The sequence below is a fragment of the Salarias fasciatus genome, chromosome 3, assembly GCF_902148845.1.
Source record: "Salarias fasciatus chromosome 3, fSalaFa1.1, whole genome shotgun sequence".
NCBI lineage: Eukaryota > Metazoa > Chordata > Actinopteri > Blenniiformes > Blenniidae > Salarias > Salarias fasciatus.
Window position 1 is genome coordinate 8,123,270 of NC_043747.1, and position 25,541 is coordinate 8,148,810.

At 45.7% G+C, this 25,541-nt stretch overlaps 1 protein-coding gene across 1 annotated transcript; it reads left to right on the top strand.

Annotated features, from left to right (window-relative positions):
- The first annotated feature begins 581 nt into the window (after positions 1 to 581).
- On the top strand, positions 582 to 25,185 carry LOC115385661 (protein Dok-7-like). Its single transcript, XM_030087740.1, has 12 exons — positions 582 to 672; positions 806 to 851; positions 2,081 to 2,311; positions 3,445 to 3,645; positions 7,798 to 7,917; positions 12,555 to 12,653; positions 12,754 to 13,520; positions 15,230 to 15,278; positions 16,248 to 16,336; positions 17,585 to 17,651; positions 22,448 to 22,633; positions 24,451 to 25,185. Exons 1-12 carry the CDS (start codon positions 619 to 621, stop codon positions 24,585 to 24,587), a joined length of 2,046 nt encoding a protein of 681 aa, XP_029943600.1. The 5' UTR covers positions 582 to 618; the 3' UTR covers positions 24,588 to 25,185.
- The last annotated feature ends 356 nt before the right edge of the window (positions 25,186 to 25,541 follow it).

Sequence of the window (25,541 nt, forward strand, 5' to 3'; positions counted from 1 at the left end):
TCCGTTTTACAGTGAAATCAAGAAGAAAGCAGTGATTTTATAACCTTCCAGGCTGGAGTTTCATTAGATTTTCGTGTTCAGCTGCTGATAAATGAACACTTCCGAACTGTCTGTGGAACAAACTTCCTTCTGACTCACTTCTATGTGCTCAGACTTTCCAATAAACAAGATTTTTTTTTTAAATCCTTTAATACATTAGTTTCACTATATCTCCTCTTGTGTCTGAACGGTGCTACAGAATCTCATTCCAGTCCAAAACCGTGTCCACCGTGTCCCCTGACTTTAAAATAAATCAGCTGATAAGGAGAATTCTGTCCAGATTCCTCCTCTGTGTCCTGAAGTGTTGATGAAACCTGGAATCTGCGGCATGTTAATCACTGGATCTCGGGGCAGCAGCAGGTGGTGCAGGCCGGCCCAGGTGGCAGAGGCATGGTGGGCCGGCCTCCACACACACACACACACACACACACACACACACACACACACACACGCACACACTGGCCGTGCCATTTTCCATGTGCCTTGCTCCCTCGCTGGGGGCGAGCTTAGCTATTTTGAAAGTGACCCCTCATCTCATTGAGCCCGGGACCGCGCAGCTGTCAGGAACCATGACTGAAGATGACGGATTCTGTTGTCGTGGAGGGATACGCCAGACTCCGAGACGGGAAAAAGGTGCTTTTTTTTCTTTTTCTCACTTTGATATAACTTGCTGACGGATACGCCACAAGTTCTCGCCACGCTTTTTTTTCTTCTTCTTCTTTTTTTTAAATCTGTGCTTAAAAACAGGTCTGTGTTTGTTTCGCAGTGGAAGACTAGGTGGCTCGTGCTGCGGAAGCCCTCGCCTGTCGCAGGTAAACACACACACACACCGGCTTGTTTACGGAGCACGAGCGGATTTAAACGTTTCTCTGCCGCGCGGCGGTGCGTAAAGACGCACGAGCCGCCGGAGGCTCTGAAGTAGTCCTGCGCGTGTTCGTTAGTCCGGAGCTTCACGAGGCCTGTTTGTGTTCCTGAACGTCTATTTATCCTCTGAAGCGTTCACAAAGTTACTGCAGTATCAGCGTTTGGCTTCCAGTTTAGTTTTTATTTTGCACTGATTTTCGAAAATGGTTTAAAATTTAAAATGTTAAATGAAGCAAAACAGCCGGGATTGCTTCAAGAACTGCATAAAATAGGTAAAACCACTAAATAATAAAAAATAATAATATTAATGTAAAAATGGTTCAAATAGAATGATTGAAATTGCGAGTATAGAGGTTCTTTTTAACGAAAGGAGAAAGTGGAAAGAAGAAAACAAAAAAGCTAGTAGCCTAAATCTAAAACTCCTTTAAGCAAGTATTCAAATGAATAAGGCCAAAATAGCAAAGATGCATAGAATAGTGATAGTTGGGAAATTCATTAAAAAAGAGAAGTCTCTAAAAGTGGCTACAAGAGCGAAAAAGTTACTGAAATATAACAAAATTGTACCTATGACACTGCAATACTGTGAATGCAATTGACATTTTACTTTGTGCAGCAACCTTTTGAAGGAGTTTCTTCTTCTTTTCAGATCAATAGAATGTTCTACAGATTCAAAGGTGTTTTGTGGAATTACTACAGACTTCAGTTTTATGTTAAAAAAAACATTTAACCTCACAGTTGCATTGGTAAATGAATCAAACTAAAATCTGATTGAGCAACTTTTCCACCAAAGAGTTCTGATTTCTCTTTTGTTGTTTCACTGCTGACAAATGTTCTGACTTGTTGAATGTAAGTATTTGTTTCTCTAAATTAACCTATGACTTGTCCTTCTCTGGTATCTGGTTCATGAGTTGTGTATCGTTTCTTGAGAGGAGTGTGTTTGTGCAGCAGGTTGAGCCTCAGATCTTTGCTGTTGTGTTATCACAGCTGCCCCGGCTCATGTGTGTGTTAAGACTTGGAAGGAGAGAGATGGATATCCACACACACACACACACACACACACACACGCACACAGGGAATGCTGTTTAGTTTGAAAGATGTAGCGTCTGCTGCTACTGCGGACACGAACACATGTAGAAGCCATTGTTTGTGTTTACGTGTTGTCTCCTGTCCCTCCCAGACTGCCTGGTGCTGCTGGTCTTTCGGGACAAGTCGGAGAAGGCTCAGGGCGGCAGGGAGCGGGCCAGCGTGACCCTGGAGGAGATCTGCGGCCTGGAGGCCGGGCAGTGGTACGAGGGCGTGGCCTTCACCCTGGCCGTGGTCTGCCTCGGCCACACCGCCCTGCTGGGCTTCGACGGCCGGGACGCCCTGCAGGCCTGGGACGCCCGGCTCCGCTACAGCCTGGGAGAAGGTGAGGGCAGGGACGACCCAGAACCTGTCCGGAAACCACAGGAATCAGACCACGTTTCATGAAAAACCTGAATTTTGCATGAGTCATTGTCCCTTTTATGGACTTCAGCATGCAGTAAAATAGAAACTTTGTCACAAATAAAACAAAATGTATGAGAAAGTGGAAATATTTGGGACGGCTGACAGAGAAACAAGTAAGTTTCTTAACTCTGGGCCTTCTTGTGAGGAATTACTTGCAGTTTCTCTTAATTTCCTGATTCTCTGGTGCGCAGCCGGCCACGCTCCGCCTCTGTAGCTTATATAATGTTGTGTAAGTTACATGATGAACAAACTCGGGTTATTAATAGCGCCGGGCTGCTCGGCAGGTGGCGGCCGCGCTGGAACAAACCGTGTTGTTGGAGGCCGAGGACGAGTCGCTCGGCAGGCGATCCGCCCCGTTTGGGACCGTTTGTCTGTGAAAATGGACGTTTGTTTGTTTACGGGCGTGTGTGTGTGTGTGTGTGTGTGTGTGTGTGGCCTGGGAGGAATGTCACCTGCCGGCGTTAAATCCCCTCGGTGGGTTTCTCAGTCCTGTGTTGCTCCGAATGAAGCTGCACACATGAACAAACACAGAATGAATACAAGTCTTAATTTTCCGTCTATTTGCAGTTCCTCCTGTTATTTTTGTTTTGCTTTTTAAGCCTCTCTCGTCCAGATGTGGGTGACGTGCTCCACATCTGCACCTCGCCTCGCTGGATTCCTGCTCTGCGCAGCTGTTCTCTCTTATTATTTATTTTAATTTGTGAATGAAATCAAATCCACGCTGACGCAATCTTTGGTGGAGAACATGGTTTTTAAATCGCAGGAACATCAGTTCTGCTCATTCCTGAACGTCTTGTAACAGAAAAGGCTTAACAGAGCATTAAAATGGAGAAAGAGCAGCCTTTAAATCTGAATTTTAAAGGTTTTCTCTGTCGTGTTGCAGAGTATATGAGATGGAAATGTCTATTATCACAATTATCATGGAAAACAACAATTTCACGTGTTTTTACAAACTTAACAGCACGACTGTGAGACTCGTCGGGTCTCAGTGTTGTTCTGTCACGACTCTACAGAAATAAATCTATGCTTTATTTTGAAATTTTTACAATTCAGTCCACAGGTTCGCGGTCGGGGTCCTGCCGGGGACCAAGTTGGAGAGCGGCCCCGCCACCCTCCACCTGTGCAACAACCTGCTGGCCCTGGCCCGGGACGTCCCGCCCGCCGTGGTGGGCCACTGGAGCCTCCCGGACCTGCGGCGCTATGGACCCGTCCCCAACGGCTTCGTGTTCGAGGGCGGGACCCGGTGTGGCTACTGTGAGTTCACTTCCTGTTAGCAGTTTGTATTGAAAAGTCCAGAAAACCTTTCCTCCCGTGTTGAATTGAGCATGTTTTTACCTGGATTGGAGCCTCTTGCGTCCTTATTTTGGCCCACGGGCCTTATGTTTGACACCCCCAGCTGCATTTTCATGTGCTTGTTTTCAGTAATTGCACTTAAAAAATATATATATTTTTGCTCCCAGTGTTTGGATAATTGGTTGAACGACAGACACAGCGGACACTTAGTGAGCTTTATTCAGATTAGATTAACCGACATTTGACACAGTGAGCAGGAAAACGCCAGAGGAATGAATAATAGCAGCGTTAGAGCTACAAAATATAAAATACCAACGCTGCCGTGTGTCATTAAAGGCTAATGGCTCATTAAATTCTGATAGCCGCCACATTTTCTGCTCAGCTCTCCCAAACAGAGCAAACATTCAGGCTGTTATCATAAACGCTTCATCTGTTCAGATCAGAATCTGCTATTATTGACTTTATTACATTAGAAATAGTCACATTTTTCACGTTATTAATCATTAAAACATTCTTTTAGATTAAAAAAATCTATTTTTTTTTATGTACTTGTTGAGTAAATCTAAAGTTATAAAGATGTTTGAGGCAGGTTTGATCCGGAGGACGTCAGGATCGGTCACTGGATATCAGTTTCTTCTGCTCGTACATCTGGCTTCCCTCAGGCAGCCGGAGAAAAAAAAAAAAAAAAAAAGAAGACGCTCAGCGGAGTTTTATGAATCAGAAATAGGAGGGAAAAAAAAAGCTGAAATGTGTTTATTCGCTGCCAGAAGGTGGATTGTCTCCAGCTGCTCGTCCCGCCGAGCGACTGAGCGTTCTGTCCATAAATCTTATTCCTCTGCTTCGTATCCGATCGGGACTTTATGGAGCAGCTAATGAGCCGAGACTCAGCAGATGTTGATTCTTTTTTTTTTTTTTTTTTTTCTTTTTTAATTTAGTTCTCAGTTCAGATGAAACATGGTGGGTAATCCACTCGGTTTCCAGAGAAATGAAGGCTGGAGCCGTTTCTCCTCCTCGTCCCACAGCGATGAAAAGACAGAGGTTATAAATGAGATGTGGGGGTTTTCAGACGTTCCTCTTTGATTTGGTGCTTGATCGATTTGAACGGCTTTCAGTGGAGGAGGGAGCATCCCATCATGCACCTCTTTAAGAGTCAACCTGAACCTGACCTTTAACCCACATGGAGACAGTTACGCCTCATGTTTCCTCACGTTAAGCAACAACTACAACACTTCATGGCACCTACAAAATAAAGTATGATTCCGTTAGTCTGAGTTTATTCAAAGTTTCAGGTGAAAACGCATCTTTTTTTGCATTTTTGAATAACACTAAAAACCGGATGAAATCATAGGATGGAGAATTTAGTCTCGGATGATTCGCTTCAGTTTGTCGCCATTTTCATTCCAAATGCAAAATAAGAACTTTTCCCTTCCTGTAAGTCTGAAATTCCAGATGTGATGCTGAGGTCATATTGCTCGGCTCCTCAATGTGCACTTTTCCATCTGTCACTCAATCTCAAGTACATTTAATAGAATTTGCTACTTAGAGAAGTAAGAAGTCCCTCCTGAGTGCGTGTTCAATTTAAATTAGTCCTGAAACCTTTTTCCCTTCATAATCTTATTTAGAATATATTTTTTTAGAGTTTAAACAAAGTCTCAATCTGAGTAGTACATAAGATGAAAATATCAACAATCAGTGTTTATTGAAAGACTTCCTTCTTCCCCTTAATCCAGCGTCCAGTACTCAGTTCTATTGTCTTTCCTTATTAATTACATTCATATTTTGAGGGTATAATCCCAAAATGAGGGAAACTAAGATCCAGTTCCAGCTCTGAAACCTTTTAATCTGCACTTTTGAACAGTTAATTGTGGATGTTTTGCTTTGCACGCCTTCTGTTGCTGAAGCGGCGGCAGCGCTGCGAAGGACGCTCACAGTACTCCATGTTTCTTTTTCGCTTCCCAGGACGCACACACTCGATCACGTTACGGCGTCGGCTTTAGATGAATTACAAGATGAAAGAAGTCAAATTAAATCTTCCTTCATCTCCCAGCGGAGCCGAGCTGAAGGCAGACTGATAGTGACTCATTTACTCACCTCATCAAAGAAAAACCGACTTTTTTTAGCTCTTAGTCATCAAACTGATGTTTTAATGATTCAAATCAAAATCTGTTTTTCTGTCATGTTTTATATAAATACTGTATAGATCAGGGGTATCAAAAATAAGGCCCGTGGGCCAGAACTGGGCCGCAGGATGCTCCTGTCTGGTCCATCAAACTTTCAACCTCGAAGAAAACATTGATTTTTTTAAATTTATTTTATTTATTTTTTTTAATGAAGAATTTTGGACACAAAACAACTAAAATGTACTTGACACCACCAACATAGAATGCATGTTATTTTTTTTTGTAAAATAATTGGTTCTTCACTTCTGGTCATATATATTAGAATATGAAAGGATTTTTAAAATTTGCTCCTTGGTTGACAGACCGGAAAAATGACGTTAAAATGAGCTAATATGACTTATTTTCTTTAAAAAAAAAAAAAAAAAAAAAAAAAAAACTGAATTATTTCACTTCCTGTGTCATAAATCTAAATCCAGGAAATGAAATTGTACAGGAAAATGACGGTAAAGTGACCTTTTTATTACAGTTCTTGCTTTTTTTTAATTGCCTGCTCATTCTCAGTTTGAGTTTTAATCCAGCCGCTAAGTTCCTACACAGAAAGATGAGACAGTAAATGAGCTCTGCCACCTCTTTGTTTCGTGTGTGTGTGTGCGCGCGTGTGTGCGTGTGTGTGTGTGTGGGGGTCACCTGTTGTGACGTGAACGCATGAACACGCTCAGAACTTAATAAAATGAGGTGGTGGAAGAGACGGAACTCATTATTCATATTGGCGCTCTAATAACCACTGCTCGGGGCGTTGCTGCTGACCTTTGACCCCCTCATGGTGGTGCTGGGTATGTGCCCACGTGGGTGGTCTCCTTCAGGACGACCCCCCTTTTGTTAGCACCTTGTCACGATCGGCCAGATATACTGTCGGAGGAGACGCCGGGAGGTCACGACCTTTGACCTCCGCGTCATCGGCGTCCTCTTTGATGTGACGGACGAACTGACGACGACTGACGCCTGACGGCAGCCACGACGGGCCCACGGCGTCAGACTGGGGTCTTTTCTTAGATTTCTCATTTCCTGCTTTAACATGTTTCCTGCTCTGCTTCTTCCTCCTCCATTATATTTAATAGGAAATACATTTATCTTCTTAGAACATGTATGTGTTCAGACTGCTTCTGTTTCCATGTTGGTACGGAACATTGCAGGAAGTCGATCAGCAGTTTAATATTCCTTCTTCAGTGGAAGCGCTGGCTGCTGTCGGCAGCCTCGGATTTAAAATGTGACGTTGGATCCAGCCAGAGATCCTCTGATATCGTTTATAACAAAAACCCTGCCCTTCAGTCAAACGTCTCGGCAGACTTCAGAGCAGAGCATCTCTTTTTCCATTAGAAAAAGAGATTTTTTTTTTTTTTATTATCTTTATTTCACCTTGCTGTTAAAATTAACCTTATTAAAGCTGAAGGGAGGTGGCTTCACTCTGCTCTCAAGAAAAATGTCCAGATGGAAGCATTATTGATAATAACCACAACCTATTGAGACGCAGCCCCTTTTGAATCATATCAACTATTTATAAAGACACATGCACGTACATTCACGTAATATCTACGACATAAGCCTAGTTGATGAGGCTGAAATATAAAAAAAACACCATAGTTACTGAGTCTTCAGGCTGAGAGTTAATTGGAAGCAGATTCCGGAGGTCGTCGTCCTGATGAACCTCACTGTTTCTGTTCACAATTCTCCTTTATAACCGATTATCGTAGGTTTTTATGTCCTTTTTAACTCCTGGTGAGCGTTTCTGTAACCCCGGCAGGTTGATTCCTGAAGCCCCAATCAAACGCTTTAATCCAGAAACTGTGAACAAATTTAATTATTTAACGCAAATCGACCCTTTTAAAGCTGTCACGCGAGCAGCAGCTGCTCCGGATTACTGGAAGTGAAAATGTTGTGGTTTGTAGAAGTGCTTTCAGCGTGACGGCGTTCTAACGGGCGCCGCTCTCCGCAGGGGCCGGCGTGTTCCTGCTGGCGTCGGCCGAGGGCGAGCAGATCAGCTTTCTGCTGGACTGCGTGGTGCGAGGCCTGTCCCCCAGCCGGGGCCCGTCTGGACTGCGGCCCGTCCTGCCAGGTCAGTAGCCGCCGCGGCTCCGGTTGCATGGCTGGAAAGGGCAGCGGGCAGCGGCGGCGGCGGCGGCTTCGCCAGAAATACCATTAAAACTCAGGGGAAAAAAAAACAAAAAACCCTAAAGCTGCGACGTGGTTTCTGTTTTTGCGTGGATCCAGCGCAGCAAACTCCTCTCTCCGCTGCTGGCTCGCTTCAACCCCCGAGGCACGCCGCCTTCCTGGAATCCAGCCGTTTTTGGATCTCTCGCTTTGATCCCACAGCTGTTTTTGTGTAATTGAGTAATCCTCTGGAGCGGTTTATAACTTTAGTGGAGCGCCGTGGTGGATGTAGCGCACTGGGTCACCTTAAACACGGACCGCGGCTCATTGTGGCGACAAATTCAATAGTAATCTAAGTATAGTTGAGGAGGATTGGTCCGGATCCAAACGGCCATTAGGTCATTCTTCAGCTATAATTACAGCCAGTTTCAGAGTGTCAGGGATGCTAAATACACCGTATGAACAGCTTCAGGGGTAATACGCTGGATTACTGCAACACCGCCACTAACTCCTGTTTTCATGCTACTATCTGTTGATGGAAACTCGTCTATATTTACTCACCATCGACTCTTTACATCAGGGGTGTCGAAGACGGTCCAGTTTCATCTTGACTGGCAAAATACTTCAAAAATAACTTTTTAATCGAAACATGATGTTGTGGTGCAGAGAATATATGATGAAAATGTTGATATCTTTGCAAAACTAAACACTTACTTCCAAAAATTGCTACAGTGTTTCTATAAATTCCAATTTCGTTGATACTTAATGATGAAAAATACAGTAAAATGTCAAACGATTCTCCTATAGATGTTGCATCATGCAGATTTTTACAAACTCACCGTGACGGCATGACTGACATATCGGTTTGTGTCCACTACCAGAAATTCAATTAAAAAAAATGAATCTTTGAATATTTCCCAGTTTGCTTGGTGGTTTGACCCTATTCGACTCTCTTCTGGGCCGGTGTCGACCCATGAGCCTCATGTTGGACACTGCTTTAGACTGATAATGTCTGATCAAACAGCTAAACCAATTCAGGATTACTGTCGGATTCATTTGGATGTTTGGACTTAATAGTTAATAACTTCAGTAATTTGCTTTGTTGACCTTGGATGGAGAGTTTTCCACTTGTCATACAGACGTCAGCCATAACATTATGACCACAGGGAAGAACTCTGATGATCTGTTCATCTGTTAGCTGGTGGGATTATTTCAGGCAGCATGTGAGCGTTTGTCTTCAGAGTTAATGCAGCTTTTATGGGGTGATCATTTAGGAACAAACTGTGAATTGCACATTCTAACATTCAACTTGTTGATATCAGAAAACCAAAGGAGCCAAGCGGGGCGAGGCTGGTTAAGCTGCGGGTCTGGTCGGTGTCGGTGTTCACATGTCTGCGCTGGACTGAAGACAGATGATCGCTGTCTGGAAGAATGTCAGGTTCTCTGCTGGGCTCTAACTCTGTGGGTCAGATGGACAGAAAGATGGAGGAACAAGTCAGTCTGACACCAGGTTGAAATGTCGGAGAGGGAGGCCTCGATGGACGAGATGAAGAGAAGAAAACGGTTTAGTCATCCAGACGAGGAAAGCTCGATACTGTCAGGAAAACGGTGATTTACCTTGAACTGATGTAGATTAGTGACTGAATGGATCAGTCATGTGGTCACGGGTTTTTCTGCTGCCCCCAAGTGACCAAAGATGTATTTAGATCAGGGGTGTTAAACATAAGGCCTGTGGCCCGATACAGGCTCGAGACCGGTCTGAGTCGTGGACAAAACACAACACTGAGACCAAAGCTGAATTAATGGGGAAGCTGCTATGAAAGCTAGCATTAGCATCAAAGCCAAGCTGTCAGGGTAAGAAATGGGAAAAATACCCATAATGCAACAGTGATAAGAGTTTTTTTTAGCATCAGAAGGTTTAATTGAAAGTGGCTTTATGTTGAGATTTTTGATTCTAATTGTTTGGTTTTGCAAAAATATCAGCATTTTCATGATAAACTTGTTAGGACTCCAGGGTTAGATTTAATAAGAGCTGCAGACTTTAACTTCCTGTTGAAAAACTCGCATATTTTCACCAAATCGTCGGGTGAGGACGAACTTTTTCAAAGAAATCTCTCATTTCTGATCTGGTTGCGAGTTCGTCTCGGGGACAGAAAACCTTAAAGGATTGTCTTGTTCCTGTAAAAAATGGCTATTTGTTAACACGTTCTGGTGTTATTGAAGCTGCTGAGCGTTTCTGTTCCCGTGCTGTCCACTTGGACACTCTCTGATTTTCCACACAAGCAGTTATGTAAAATTAAAAAAAAAAAAAAAAAAACGAAGTAACACCCAGTATGCGAGTTAGGAGGAAATGCAGAGCGGGCTCCTGGATATTCTGCTTTTCACACGTCGCAGGTTGAGCTCATGTTCCTGTTATTGTGGTGCGTCGCAGAATAAATAGCAGTGAAGGAAGGTTCAAAGTCACAGTTCACACAGGCCGAGCGGCCAAAGCCTGCTGATCACTCCGGGCATGTGTGTAACCTCATCCCCAGGATTCCTCCTCCTCCTCCTCCTCCTCCTCCTCATCAGAGAGGTAAAGGGCGCACGTTAATGAGTGTTTATAAAGCCCGGTCAACAAATATGGATTTTATAGTCTGTTATTGTGAGTTTGGAACGCCTCTGCGTGTGTGTGAGTGGTGTTTTGGTTGCTGTAGGCGCAGCGGCGGACGTGTTTACAGCGCTCCGCCGTCTCCACCGGCTTCTGCGGCTTTAAAATCTAAACTCGGTCGAATGGGAGTCGACCTTCGTGGAGCTTAAGCGCAAACTACAAATACATCGCCGGCCCCAGCGTCTTCAGAGTGAGGCCACTGAGAAAGCAGAGGACTCGGTAAACTTTATAAAATATCACGTTAGAGTCCAACACAAGTAAAATACAAGACAATATCGACTGGGAATGGTCAAGATGTAATCAGAGGTCACATGTAAATGAAGGATGGAGGGTTTTTTTTTTTTTTCTCAAATATCCACTTTAGTCATTTTCTATAACTTTCAGCTCTGGCATCAAGTGTAAGTTTTGAGAACTGTGTGTTTTTTACCAAATGTTTCACAAATAGCACATAAAGTAACACAAATGTCAGCATTTATTTATTACATTTATTTAAGTATCTTTTAAACAAAACCTGACCAAACTGGAAAAAACAGTGAAATCTTTCAAAGATCTGAAATGGCATTGTCTTTAGGACAATGTTCTCAGAAGCCAGCCGCCTGCATGTTTCCCACAGCATGACTTTGATACTCGGGTTGTAATAAAATACTTCGTTTCACTGATCTCTGGAGTCTGGCAGCTTTTCTCTCTGATCCCACTGGATGAACGAGGAGTTAACGTTTCATGTATAATCTTCACTCTTACAAGGGAATAATGTTACAGGAAGCTTTTTTTCAAGCCATTGAAAACTTTGTACTTACTGGAAGATTTTTGCAGCGTTTTTTGAAAACACATAATAGTGTGTAAGTATCAAGGGAGGGTTTGTTTCCTCAGGGTGCGTCTGACGTGAGACGCCCTGTCTCTCGTGGATTTATGCAGTTTGTGATGCTCTCTGAAAGGATGATAAAATCTCAGTTGAGGTGAAACACAAAGACAGCCCAGAGGTCTCACATTCGTCACATTCCTACTGAATATAATCCTTTGTTTGTCCCTTCTGGAGTTTTTATGGCGCGGACCGACAATATCACAGCTATATTCAAATGTCACACACACCTCAAACCTTGTGATACTGGAACATGAGCGGATAAGGCATATTTTAAACTGTAAAATTATGTTTTAAATTCCAGATTATACGGTAGAAAGGAGAATAAACTGAGAATCTAGTAATGAACTTCTAGGAAATGTTGACCTCCTTCAGTCGTCCCTCTTTTTGAGAATCTTTCTGAAGTTCTGACTCTACATGAAGGGTGTATTTACTACGTTACTGCCGCTCTGGTGGGTCGAGTACAGGGAAAAACAACCGATGTGGGTTGAGCGCTGACCTTGGCGCTTCAAGGTACATTAGATCCTTGCACAGCACCAAGAATCTGCGAGCCGGCGGCGGCGGAGCGCGTACCAACAGACCCACGTGGGCGCGCTAATAATAGACCCTGTAGTGCTGCGAAAATACTGCAAGGTGTTCCCCTGCGTGACCCTTCCCTCTGCCCGGCGGCGCTCGGGTGACAGCGTTTGTTGTTTCACTGTTGGGCTCTTCGCTCGCACCTCGCCGCTGACGCTAATTGCTTGTTGCCGCTGTTTTTCGTGGGGTCACGGTGAAGACGGGTTTAAAATGTCCCTTCATGGGGGACGACTACCTTCTAGTCTAGGTATCCCATCAGTCTCCTGGACTGTACATCTTCTGGTCCTAAGGTTCTGGAGTCAAACCAGATAACCCAAAATACAGCTAACGCTAACCCTGGCATGGCTTTGAGGATGTCTTCTACAGTCATTTGTTGTTTCTTTTCTTTATCTTGATATCCAAACCGGTACCCTCAGACACCCAGTATCTCAGAAACGCCCTCCCTGGTTCTGTCTCAGATCAGTTCTACCTCCTGCTCCATTGCCCGGATGTGTTGTAACGAGGATGTTTCTCTCTCCAGACCCCAGCGCCAGCCAGACGGTGTCGGAGGAGAAGCTGAACCACGAGGCCGAGGAGCTGGAGAAGCGTCTGAGCATGCTCTCCCACGGCAGCAGCTCGGGTAAGAAGAGAAAATTACCTCATTTCGAAAGGAAACCGCAGATCTTCCCGATCCGAACGCTTCATTACGTCAGCATCCTAAATCACTTCCCGTCCTCCAGCTTCGTCCTCGTACTGCCCCGGCCCCGGGGGCGACGACCGCAGCATCTCCGGTTCCTCCGACACTTCGGACACCAGCCAGTCGGACGGCAGCGTCGGCAGCCGGCTGGCCATTTGGACCGAGCCGGCCTCCAACCCGCCCGAGGGCGCCGGCCTCGCGGGCGGCAAGGCGGCGCCGCAGACGGCGGAGAAGCTCTCCGTCGCGCAGGGGGCGGGAAGCCGCCCCGCCGCCAAGCCGCCCCGGCAGCTCCAGGACATCGGCCGGCAGAGTTCGTCCGACAGCGGCATCGCCACCGGCAGCCATTCCTCGTACTCCGGCAGCTTCTCGTCCTACACCGGCAGCCTGGACACCGCCTCCGGGGAGGACTTCGGCTCCGTCTTCAACCTGCCCCCTCACTCGGGTCACGACCTGAGCCCCTGCTCCTGCCCCGCCGCTCACGGACACGACTACCAGGTGCCGACGTCCCTCCGGTATCTCTACGACACTCCCAGGAGTCTCCTGCAGGACGACGAAGCCTCCGCCGCCGCCAAACACACTCCTCCTCCTTCAAGTGTCTCGGCAGAGGCCATCGAAGAGGACAGAGGCAGTACGGCGCCCCCCGAGGGTCACCCTGAGAGACAGTCCATCGGGAAATCTTTACGAAACCCTCCAGAGGAGAGTAAGAGGGCCAAGGCGGCGCCCTCTAGTGACTCCTTTCATGCCTGCAGCTCCGTCACGTCTGTCTCCAAAACCATAGTGACCGTGTGTTCGGTGTGCGGCGGATTCAAGGTAAGTACCTAAAACGTACACCTTTACCAGAAAACAAACCGCAATTGTTCTCGTTGGTCCCGTGAAGACGCTCTCTCGCTATCATCCGTTCTGCATCTCGCTGTCATCCTGACCTTTTTCGGCATCATGCCGGGCGACGGTGACGCCACTCCGTGTTCGCTATCAGAACAGCTAGCGGTCCCACGGCCCGTCTGTCTAACAAGTTCACATTTCACCGCCCGGTCCGGTTTGACACGATCTTGTCTCTGTCGTACCTCTACGTCTATTCATCACAAACCTGCAATGAAATGCTTGATTTTACGATATGTTCCAGCTCTTCAGGCGGACTTCACCATGATTCAGAGCGTCAAACTCCAAACTAACTGTCCGTTTATTTATCTGACATGCAGGATAAACATCTGAGCTGTTGCTTTGCAGCTGAGTCTTGCAGTTGAGTCTATTCTTGTGCTTTTTGTCCACGTTATATCGTCGCAGCTCTTGTTTTTCAGAGTTTGCTGTGTGTGTGTGTCAGTTTTATTTCGACTGAGTTTGTTTGGTCTCATTCATATAAATGGGACTTTTTGACAGATTTAAATCCTAAATATAATCAATATGATGCATATTTTTTGAAGTCAGTCCCATTCCTAAAGTTAGAAACCAGAATTGTGTTTTTAGACGACTATACTGAAGCTTGGTAATCTAATAGCCAGTGCAGAAAAGTCTTAGCATTTTAAGATAGGTGCTTTTGAAGAGGTTTGTGGTAACTGTCATTATTCATACTGAATATTTGAATTTCGTCTGGACTGTTCATCAGTTTATAAATGTACTGGTCTGAGTTCTGAGTTTAGAAGTGAGAAAAAGAACAAACATGCATTAATGAATGTACTGAGAGAAAAACTCACCAGATGCTCTTGACTGGTCACTTCTCAGTCATTTTTCCTTCAAACATAGAGCTCCACCTGCTGGCAGTGCACATAGTAGAGCATCCCCCCAAAAACAGCCTTTTGATTCCTTCTGTGTGAAATACCGGCTCTGTGCTTCCTCTCACCTCCGCTGCGAAGTGAATTAAAGACGAGTTATCTGATGGAGGAGGCATTAACGCCGTGGGAGGGCATTTATCACCACAATCCACCCCTGCGGCGTTTATTCCTTCACAGTGGAAGAGCTGCATGAAGGGAAAACATCAGACTTTACCGCTGTGATGAGGGGGAGTGTGTGTCATGCTTTAATTTAAAAAAACACACACTCATCGTCACTGTAAAAATTCAGCTCATGGCTTCTTTTTGGCTTTTAAAAACCGCCTTTTATGAGCTGAATTTTGGGCCAACGGGTCATATATTTGACACACAGGTTCAAGATCGAGCACTAAAGCCTGGGTCTCTCTTTTCACTTTTTTTATTTGAATTTTTGCCAGTTTTCTCAGTTTGGTTTGACTCTCCTGCAGCTTCAGGGTGAAATATGGATGAAGGAAGACTGCTCTGCTGCAGGAGGGAAGGCCTCATTTCTGCTGCACCCTGGTGGCTGGTTGAGCTGCTGTGTTTCTGCTCCGACTCGGAGTGTGAACATTTCATTGTTTGACTGTAATCAGCAGAAGGACGAGTCAAATCCGCTTCAAAATTCTGCCTGAGAAACAGTTTTGTGGGTAATAGCAGATATAAATCAGGCTTGTTTCCTCATTTTCTTGTATTTTGCATGATGTCAGCGTTTCCATTTGCTCTGCTGTTGAACAGGGAACACCGCACACGACCTCCAGCTCCTCGGCGATCCCGGCCATCCCCGGTAAGAGCCGTCTGCTGGAGCTCCGGTTTGCACGCTGCTCGGATCCTCTGTTTGCATGAGTTTTCTGCATGATGAGAGAGAAATCAGTCCATCCCGGTTTAATTCTGGAGCCTAAATCGGAGTTCTTGAAGGGTTTTTGCCTCCAAAACGTGGTGTTTTCACTCCAGCAGAAAGGTCACCAGGCAGTGAAAGCATGCGGACAGGGAAGCCCCGGGCCTCCGAGACGCTGCTGCCCAAGAACGGAAGAGACAAGCTGGCCAGTCTTTTAGCAGATCTGCTGGGTTTTCCAACCGCAAACCCGTACGAGCCGATGAGCCCCGCCGTGGGAGACGAGCTCAGTGTGGCGGCGCCGCCTTCACGGGACGACCGGCCCGTCATCTATGAGAACTGCCTCAAGTGTCGGGGCGCGCAGTGCCGCGCTCCGCCTCGGCCCGTCCCGGCCAGAACCTTCGTGAACCGGAACTTTTACGCCCCGGAAGCCTTCCCGACGCTGCCGCACCTGAAGAGGAGCGAGGAGGAGGAAGAGGAGGATGAGGAGGAGGAGCTCCTCGGTGTCGGGTTACAGCAGGATGAAGGTAAGACTCCTGCTCAGCGGCGCCTCCAGACCTCCTTTTTCAAGTGGATCTCCTCTTCTTTCCTTCTTTTCCTCCTGAAAACACACTCTGCTGCTGGAAGACCTGCCTCACTGAACTCGAGCACTTCCGTGGCGAAATCGTGAAATAACCCTCAGTTTGAGATTTGAGTCCAGCTTTAATGTGAGCCGTTTCTACATTAAAGCAGCAGTGATGAGTTTGGAACCCCTTCGCTAACACGCCTGTGCCTCACGCAGCTTTACTGGAATCATTTTTAACGGTTTTGTCAAATGCTGGATGAGTTCACCGTTATTCTTTTATTCATTGTTTCCCAGCTGTTGGCATTAAGAAACCAGGATGTAAATCCAGGTGTGGATGTTTTCTCCTCTTCCACCAGACAAACGGCTGAACGGCCGAGACGAGAGGCGCAGAGCGGATCCTGCGTATGAGATCATGGAGAGCCGGGTGCCGGAGAGGACCTCGGAGGTAGGCCGGTCCCAAACGCTATAATCCGCTTTACGCCGTCAACGTTTTTCACATTTCCAGCCAACTGTTGATGAACAGTTCGTAGTTTGTGGAGTTATTTATGTGGATGAGAATCGGAGCGGCTGGCGACCCGGGGTTTGTTGAATCAAATAAGCTTAATTAGCATTTTTAGCATATTTTGCAAAGTTTCTGCAAATTCAAAGTAAGGAAAGTGCAATTAATCGTGATTAAATCACAAAAACAGTCCACCTAAGGAAAACTGTCATGATTTCACACCTGGTGGCCGCAGGGCGGAAGGTAGAAGCACAGAGATAAGAAATAACAAAGTCAACCAAAGCGCTGCTGCGACGCCGCTGGTGGAAAATGCAGCGATAGAGGCGAGAAAGAAAAGCCCACAGGTCAGTCACAGCTGGCGTCAATCAGCAGCAAAAGAAAGAACTGAGAATGAAAAAAACTATGAAATGTTGGGGTGTTAAAGAAAAGACTTTTTTTCTATTTTCTAGAGTAAATCTTAAAAAAACACCATTAAATGTTACAATAATCTGTTGGAAAGTGTAAAACTGACCAAAATGATGACTCCTAGTTGAATTAAATCTATAAATAGGATTGAATTCCCACTGGATATCTTCATGAATAATTCACAATCCTACTATTTCTTCCTAATCAACACATATGCTGATTTTTTTTTTTCAGAACTATTATTAACTTAACATTTAGTTTCAAAATGATTCAGTTCCACGTTTCATCAAAGGCTCCATAAGTCAGAAAGTAATGAGATTACAAGCTCAAATATTCAAAGGAAGTGTAAAATATTGACTTTCGTCTTGTCCTCAGTCGGGCAGCTTGGTGTTAAACGGAGTCGAAACACATTAATTATGTTTTTTTTCCTCTGACTGTTTCTCATGGTGAGAACGTTCCGTCTGAGGAATCTGTGTTTCTGAGCGCTGTGCCGACAACGCCGCCTCAGCGAGCCTTAAATCACTGACCGTCCCCCACCGCCAGAGTTCACGCCGCAGTCGATCTGGGATCTGAACTCGGCCGTCCGCACCGGAGAGACAGTGCAGACGGTCTCTGCATGTGAGACACAAGCGTCAGTCCCTCGCTATAAATACCCGGCGTGTCCACCGAGCGTTGGAGGAGAAAGTTATTGTCGCGCCTCTTATGTAATGAACTTATGTGGCGGGTGCAGTGAAGTTATGAACAACAGAGTCCTCTGTGTGTGTGTGTGTGTGTGTGTGTGTGTTGCAGGCAGAAGACAAGAAGTACGAGCTCATGGGCAGCTACGGGCAGCAGAGGCTCCTGCTGGAGTCTGAAGGTAAGTCGGTTCTTGTCCCTGTGAAGCGTCACCTTGCGTGTGCGTGTGTGTGTGTGTGTGTGTGTGTGTGTAATGAAGCGAATCAATAAACCGAGCCCAGACTGGCACGAGGCGCAGCATCCATAAGAGCGATGTCGGGAACAGGTGGGCTGTTATTCCAGGGGCGGTGGTAGTGACAGTGACAGGAGCCAGTCTCCACCAGGCAGGAAGCAGCAGGACGCCATAAAGCAGTCGTGTCAAACACACGGCCCCAACCGGCCCGAGAACGGCTGCATTCAAACCATCCGCTGGGAGACACACGTTCCCCCTGCCTCCACCTTCGGAGCCTTTTTGAAAAATGTCACCTTTTCTCCAAAATATATCTGACCTGCAGTGAAGGACGGCTGCTCGCAGCGCTACTGCCAGTTTAATGTTGCTTATCCTTAAATATGAGGACGACTTCCTCACAATATCACGATATTCTTTTTTTCACTCTTTTCAGAAAGTCAAACCCACATCGGCTCATGACACACAGGCTGAAATATTTCAAACCTTTATTTCTTTAAATTTTAAAGATAACACACTGAATTTTGAGTTTTCGTTATCCGTAAACCATCATTATCAAAATTTAAAGAATCGAAGCCTGGAAATATTTCACTGCGTGTCATTTTCTGTAATGAGGGACAAAAAATATTGAACATTTTCATGATATTCTAAAATTGAGAAATAACTGCATTCTTCCTTTTAACACCATTGATGGTCGACGTTTCAGGAAGCCGGTGCTTCTTGTCCAGCTGGAATACGCTGTGCTAAATTTAGACCTGTTTTCCATTTTCACATGAGTCAACTGGTCTTTAGTGAAAATTTTGTTCCATCGCCAGAGAACTTAGCTGCCAGGAACATCCGTAGTTTTCATGGTTTTGTTGTCTTCCTGATACTAGCCGTCTCCAGCCCATGTGCTTTTATCCCGCGTCTCTTTCATCTTATATATAATCACTCCGATCAGCTGCTCCTTTTGGAGTAGCGTCCTAAAGTTGCGTTACATAAGAGGAACTGTGCGTGGAGGAAACGCACAGATGAATAACCAAGCCGAGCGCGGCGGTGGCGGCGGCGGCGTGTGACAGGCTACCTGCCCTGACGTGAGGTGAGGGGACACTTGTCAGGGGACATTTGGCCACTTAAGCATCCCACACCCAGAAACATGCCCTCAGTCTAACGCACACCTGCTCTGGCGAGTCCCAGCAGCTGCCACGCTGCGGCAACTAACCCATCAGTCTTGTTCACGTACACACACACACACACACACACACACACACACACACACACCTCTTTTGTGTCCCCCCTCTTCTCCAGCAGCCAGTTAATGGACGAGTGGCGTGCAGGGGGAGCCCAGATCTAGGAGCTGGGGTCATCAGAGGACACAAGTTTCACTGGAAAGGAAAAGTTTGTTCTTCTTCATCAGTCTTAACACAGTGTGGAGGAAAGATAAAGATGAATGTGGCCGTTAGTATAAACACATAAATCCATGCGTTTACATGGGACTTTTTATTCCTCTATCAATCCAAATAAAGCATAATTCCGCTCTAAAATGACCATGTAAACGCCTGTAGACCCGCGGGTTTATTCACCTTTGGAAGCAGAATTATATGCTAATTAGGCGCGACTTCATTTTGATCGATCTGCGCATGCTCCGTCGCTGATGACGCAATTTTCCAAGATGGCGCCCCGCGGTCCGCCTTTTAACTCGTATGGAGACGATTTATTTGAAGCAATTTTAAAAGCATAGGATATAATGAAACGAGCGGATCGGCGAGCGCTTAACAACGCGGACATTTTCAAAGCTGTAGCGTCAAAGTTAATGGAGAAAGAAAGAAATGAAAAATGCCGTTTACTTCCGGGAGACGTCAGTACGTCACGGCCGCCCCCCCGTCCAATCAGAACGCAACACCAAACTCATGAATATAATCCTGAATTACTTAATTAAATAAATATTTTTGATTTTGACTCTGGTTGGCTGGTTTGTTGAAGCAGCTGTGAATGATGGGAATTTCCCATGATATTGTCAAAGCTCAAACAAATTCCACACTCGCATCGAACTCTATTCCACAACGAAACGAAGATAAAACCAGTAGTGGTAACAGGAATGTGAATATGATCCAACACACTAACTAAATCCTGCAACTTGCAAACTGGAGCCTCTTTTTTTTGTCACTGTGGTGACATGGATTCAACAAAAACCTGGAAATACTCCTCAGAGATTTTAATCAGCGGTGACATGAAAACATCTGACAGTTACCGTCGATTTGTCAGCTGCGCATGCATGATGCACAAGCCGTGGTGTTCAGGAGAGCAGTCTGAGGTGATGTGATCTGCGCGACGTGGTGCATCCCTCTGCTGGAAGGATCCATGGCCACGGCGTTTAAACATCGCCGACTTGATGCGATGAGGCTCCCAAAATGTGAAAAATGTTCAGCAGGAAAGGGGTTGAATTTGATGGAGTAAATGTAGAGAAAAGTTAATTCATGTCAGTCAAAATTAAATCTGTCTTGTAATTTGTTTAGCTTCCCATAATTCACACAATGAAGTTTGCCAAGAGACCACAGAACGAGTGTGCTGATAATAAAGGTTTCATTTCATTATCTAACTAAATTATGTTTTGGATGAAGGCATTTCTCCACATTTAAAAACATTAAATATGATTTTCAGCATATAAAGACTCTTCTGCGCTCCCCTCTGAATCTCTGGATCTCCATCTCACCTCTGATGTGTCCCGTTAATGTGAAGTGACGAGCGGCCCACCACCTCCTCCCACGCCACGCTCGACACAGACGCAGCCTTTGTGTTGGAGCCGGTGCCTCGCAGGCAGACTGTAAACACTGTGGGAGTGTCTTTCAGGGTACGAAGCATGAATCAGTCCAGGGTCGGAGACGACTTACTCAAGAATAGCAGCCTGTCAAGTGAAAGATTGGTGATACGCTTCAGTTATGGTTTTATCAATACTAATATTTATGTGTGTGTAGAGAGGAGATCAGAAGTTACACAAGTCTGACACCGATTTGGATGATTTACAATTTAAGTATTGATACAAATGCACTGATTTCTACTGGAATGCGGACAAACCCTTCATGTATGATCCGTTGTTTTGAGTAACATGGAGTCAAGATGACCTTTTCAAGGTTAAATTGTAAGTATTTTTGACTCATCCACTCATTGATTTAGTTTATTGAGCTCACTGAGGTCATTCATTGACACTGATATATAGAGTTGTGTGTCATCTGCGAAATATTACACAATCTGAGAACGACCATATTTCAGGAAAACAAACTTCATATTTTGACTTTCCAAAATTAAAGAATGATTGCATTGTATCGCACTTTACCCCTCGGACTTGACCGACACCAGGTCTGACCCGTAACTCCTCCCCCGGAGGGTCTGCAGCTCGTATTTATCAGAAAGTTCCCCGCAGCCTCCGAGCAGCGGGTGAACCCGCCGCCGTAATGGCAGCCATTACGAAACACCGCACTTGTGCACTTGCCGCTGATCAATTAGGTTAGACGCCGCCGAAGGCCGAACCCACCGAGAGTCTGCCGGCGTCTAATGGCTCCTCGCTGATTGTGTGAGTGTCCCCTGGGGTGGATGCGGGTAATGGCCGCTGCCTGCTGCCATTTAGAAGGAGTCAATAGCAGGTGATTTTTTTTTTTTTTTTTCTCTCTTAACTCTAATGTTGCATATTTCACAAGCTCCGAATGGACTGAACATGGACAGAACCTGTCGGGTCTACCCTGATCAGCTGTGATTGCAGCTCCACCTGTAGAGGTCAAACCAATGAAACGCTCAGCCGGGACACTTTAATGAAACGCTGATTGTTGGAGGGAACGAAGTCGGAGTTCTGATTTTGCTCTTTTATTAACATCCCCAACTCACGCTCGTCTGTGGATCTGCTTGAAAAACTGTCTCTCCACACTCACGCTACCCGAATGTAGAAATGTATCTTTCGCCATCAAACCCAAAGGGGCATGAAGGTTTTGTCTGGAATGTATTTGCATACAGGCAGCGTCGTAACACACCTTCACATCATATTTCAGGAGGAATAGTCTATCCAGCTCCTCACAGGTCTGCTGTGTTCACAGAGTGGAAGAGAGGCATTCAGGTTATGCAAATTTCTAGATATCCTTGAGTGTACTGTGGCCTGTTTCTGAAGGTTGCAGCTATCTTCGCAGGAATGCAGATGCAGGCGTAAAAAGAAGAAGAAGAAAAAAAACAGGCGCTTTGGACAAAAAGGTGTCACGGACGCTGAAATATGCACATATTTTAAGTAGTTGTGCCGAAACTGTGTGCGTAACACACTGAACCAAGCGGCCTGTGTGTGTGTGAGAGAGAGAGGGAGAGAGAGAGAGAGAGAGAGAGCGAGCAAGCGAGGAGGGTTTTCTCACTGACAGCTTTATCAATCAGACCCAGAACTTCATCAGGTAACATCGGAGCTGTGAAACGCCGTCGTGTTAAAAAGGCTGAAGTCGACATTTCTCCATAGCTTCATTTTAATCCTTTTCTCCGTCTGGCAGATTAACCGAATGGGGGAATATTTTAAAAACTGCTTAACAGTAATATTTGCATATTGTAATTAAGATGTAAGTCCTGTTTTTTTTCCCGAATTAACAAGATTAGTTGGAATAACTCTCTAAGAATTCTGAAGAAACCCTGCAAGGTCCAGCAGATCATTTCCATCTGCACGGCCACAAGGTCTTCAGAACGCAGCTGCGAACATAACTATATCAAAATAAAGTCAGGGATGGTTGCAAGTATCTCCTTTCTTTCAGGGTCGGTGTTCGTCTTCCCCCCGGAGGCGCCGCTGCTCGACAGGCCGCGATCCGACTGCGTGACCTACGTGAATATTCCCATCAGCCCCACGTCCAAGAAGCAGCTGAACTACATGGAGCTGGAGCTGCAGGAGCCGCCGCCGCACGGCGCCGCCAGGGGGACGGCGGCGCACCTGCCGGCCCAGAGTGAGCCGCCGCCGCCGCCGTCGCTTCTTGATTGGTCTATAATTGTATTTAACCTCATCAACAGTTACGGGAATCGCTTCTCAAGCCCCCTCGTGATGATTTCCTGAAAGACAGCTGAGTCCTCGTCATCGGAGACGCAGGAGTGGGCCGTAATTGACGGGCGAGCGGGCCATTAGCGTCCGGAAAACCCGGGCCGAGGTTAATGTGTCACGTCAGCGGTACAGTTCACGTCCTCATTAATCCGTCACCGGGGAGGAGCGCCGGCCCGTGGAGGTCAGGGGTCGCTCACGCCTCGGCTCGGCGGCGGGGTCCCCTCTCCCCGTCTCCTCTTATGAGATCTCAAAATAAACAATTGCATGCGTTCGCCGGCTGATTTTCAGATTGAACCCGTTGACATTTCGCTTATTTGATTTTCGCGAAAGGAGAGCGACCAAATTATGATAATTTCACTGATGTGCAGGTGGAGGGCGACGCGTGAGCGGAGTCTTAAAGGGCTCCGGGGAGTTATTTGCATGTCTTTATGGTTTCTGTTGTGATTCTCAGCCACACATTGTCTGAACGCCGTTGATGTAGAGCAGGGGTGTCAAAAATGAGGCTCGTGGGCCGAAACCGGCCCGCGAGAGGCTCCGGTTTGGCCCAAAAAACAAACTGTAAAAGATTTCAAAGGAAACATACTTAATAAAAATGAAATAAAATAAAAAGCCTTGAGAGGAGCAGATGCAACGCTAAAACTCTAAGATCATCGCAAAGAAATTAGCATTAACCTGAACGTCACGCTGTCAGGGTGAGTTTGTGAAACATGCATTTAATTTTCTGTAGTATTTGTTCAGCAAAAATATTGTCAATTTTATGGTGTGTACTATAATTTAAAGGTTATTTTGGCACTACTTTACCAGTCCTGTCAAGATGAAATCGGGCTGCACCTGGACCCTGAACTCAACAGAAGTTTTCATTTTCATGTCAGATTTTCCTTTTTTTTTTTTTTATTAGTTTATCTTGTCCAATGAAAATAGCCTTAGCGTTTTAGATTTTTATTAAACTGAAGATGCAATAACATGAACATTTTGAGACTATATATGACCGTAGATGCTGCGATGATGCTTCAAACCTAAGATACTGCCGATTTCCATTCAAACACCTTCCTCCTTTATTGACATTCAAAATGTTCAGCTTCCATTAAACTCTCTTCATCTTTCCAAACATCCGTACCTGGACCTCGCCTCAGCAGCTTAGTTTCTCCTTCCGGGTGGAACATCTGACCAACTAAGACAAGTTCCTCCATTCATAGTCCATGAAAACTGTATCAAAAAGTGATGCTCTTTCTGAAATAATGAAGTAACATGAACATACGTGTTGCTTATGATAGAAAATGATATTGGAAATGTGAGATGAGACGATATTGAAATAATCAAGCCGGTTGGTAGTTTCTGGGTTATCTAATCAGTTTGACAATCAGCATGGGTTCAATGGTGATCATAATGTGGAAATGGGATAAAAAGCAATTGAATAGATGAGATTCCCATCTTTTTTCTTTAGGGACCCAAATTTTTATGTTATGTTGTATCCGCTCCTCACCCTGTTCTTCAGCCTGGGAATCACTGGAATACATGATTCTGGCTTTTTTAAAAACTGAAAGAATCAAATATCTGGATAAATGTTGCTTTTTTTCTCTTGCTCCTTTAGCTCTTTTGATCAATATTTTTTTTTTATTTAAATCAAATGTCAGAGACTGTTGTTCCACATGCCGTTACAGTTTAAAGAAAAGTCTGCTTAAACACTTGACCTTGAAGTTCAAAGTCTTCCTTGTGTCCTGACAGGGAAGAGCTCCACCAAATATGTCCAGATCGACATCGCCGCCACGGAGACGGCCCACAAGGTGGGCGCTCAGCACGCGCTGGGCCGGCAGGAGGGCCTGCACACGCTGGAGCTGAGGAGGAAGGCGACGCCGCACTGAGTCGTCCGTCAGCGGAACCCTGAACTCAGGAGGGGGGGGGGGGGAATTTTCCCAGAATGTAAACCGCAGAAGATTCAAACTGTGGGATTCCTGTCTGAATACAGATCGTTTCTTATTATTCTTTTTAGTTTTTTTTAAGTTTTGAAGTATCTCACACCGCGCCATCTGCTCGCCGTCCTGTAGTCACTCTTCAGAAAAGCCTCGGCACGTGATCAGGGACGGCATTTCAGCCTCGCCGCGCTCTGCGAACCCCGCCGTCTCATTAAATGGCATCATGTCAGCGCCGGGGCCCCCGGGCGAACCGGGACGGAGACGTGCCAGTCCCGAGCTGAGTCACCGGCTGCCGCTGAAGCCCGGAGCGGCGGCATTTCACAGCTCGCCACGGCAACAGCTGTCTCGGAAAAGCCATATATCGGAGAACACATTGAGACTTTGTGCTTTCGTCAGTTTGGGTGTTGGTTATTCACTTACTGAGAGCATCAGTCATGCTTTCAGGCCCCGTTTCCATGACAACGCACTGTTTTTAGTGTTTTCATTTAGTGTCCGTCTACACGGAAACAGCAGAAACGCTGATGATGATGTGGTTTTCATGTTGGGCCACTAGAGGGTGCTGCAGGCTGTTTTTATAATGGTTTCAAAAAGTTGCGTTTTCAGTGGCAATGCTGTCGTGTAAACGGACAACTAAAAGACAAAAGTTTTCTAATAATACTTGAAAATGTGTTTTGTTTTCTTTTTTGTTTTGTTTTTGGAAACGGGGCCTCAGACTCGCCGTGAGTTTATCGTCCACAACTCCTTTGAGGTTGAATAGCTTTCACCCACATTGTCCAGAGGTGGCGTTTCAAACCCGCCGTCCTGAGACTCGCATGGAGGAAGAGGAGGTCATACCAACCAGGAAGTGGGACTTTAAGAGCATACTGGCTTTTAATGATCAAGTGTTTTGCATCATATTTATCT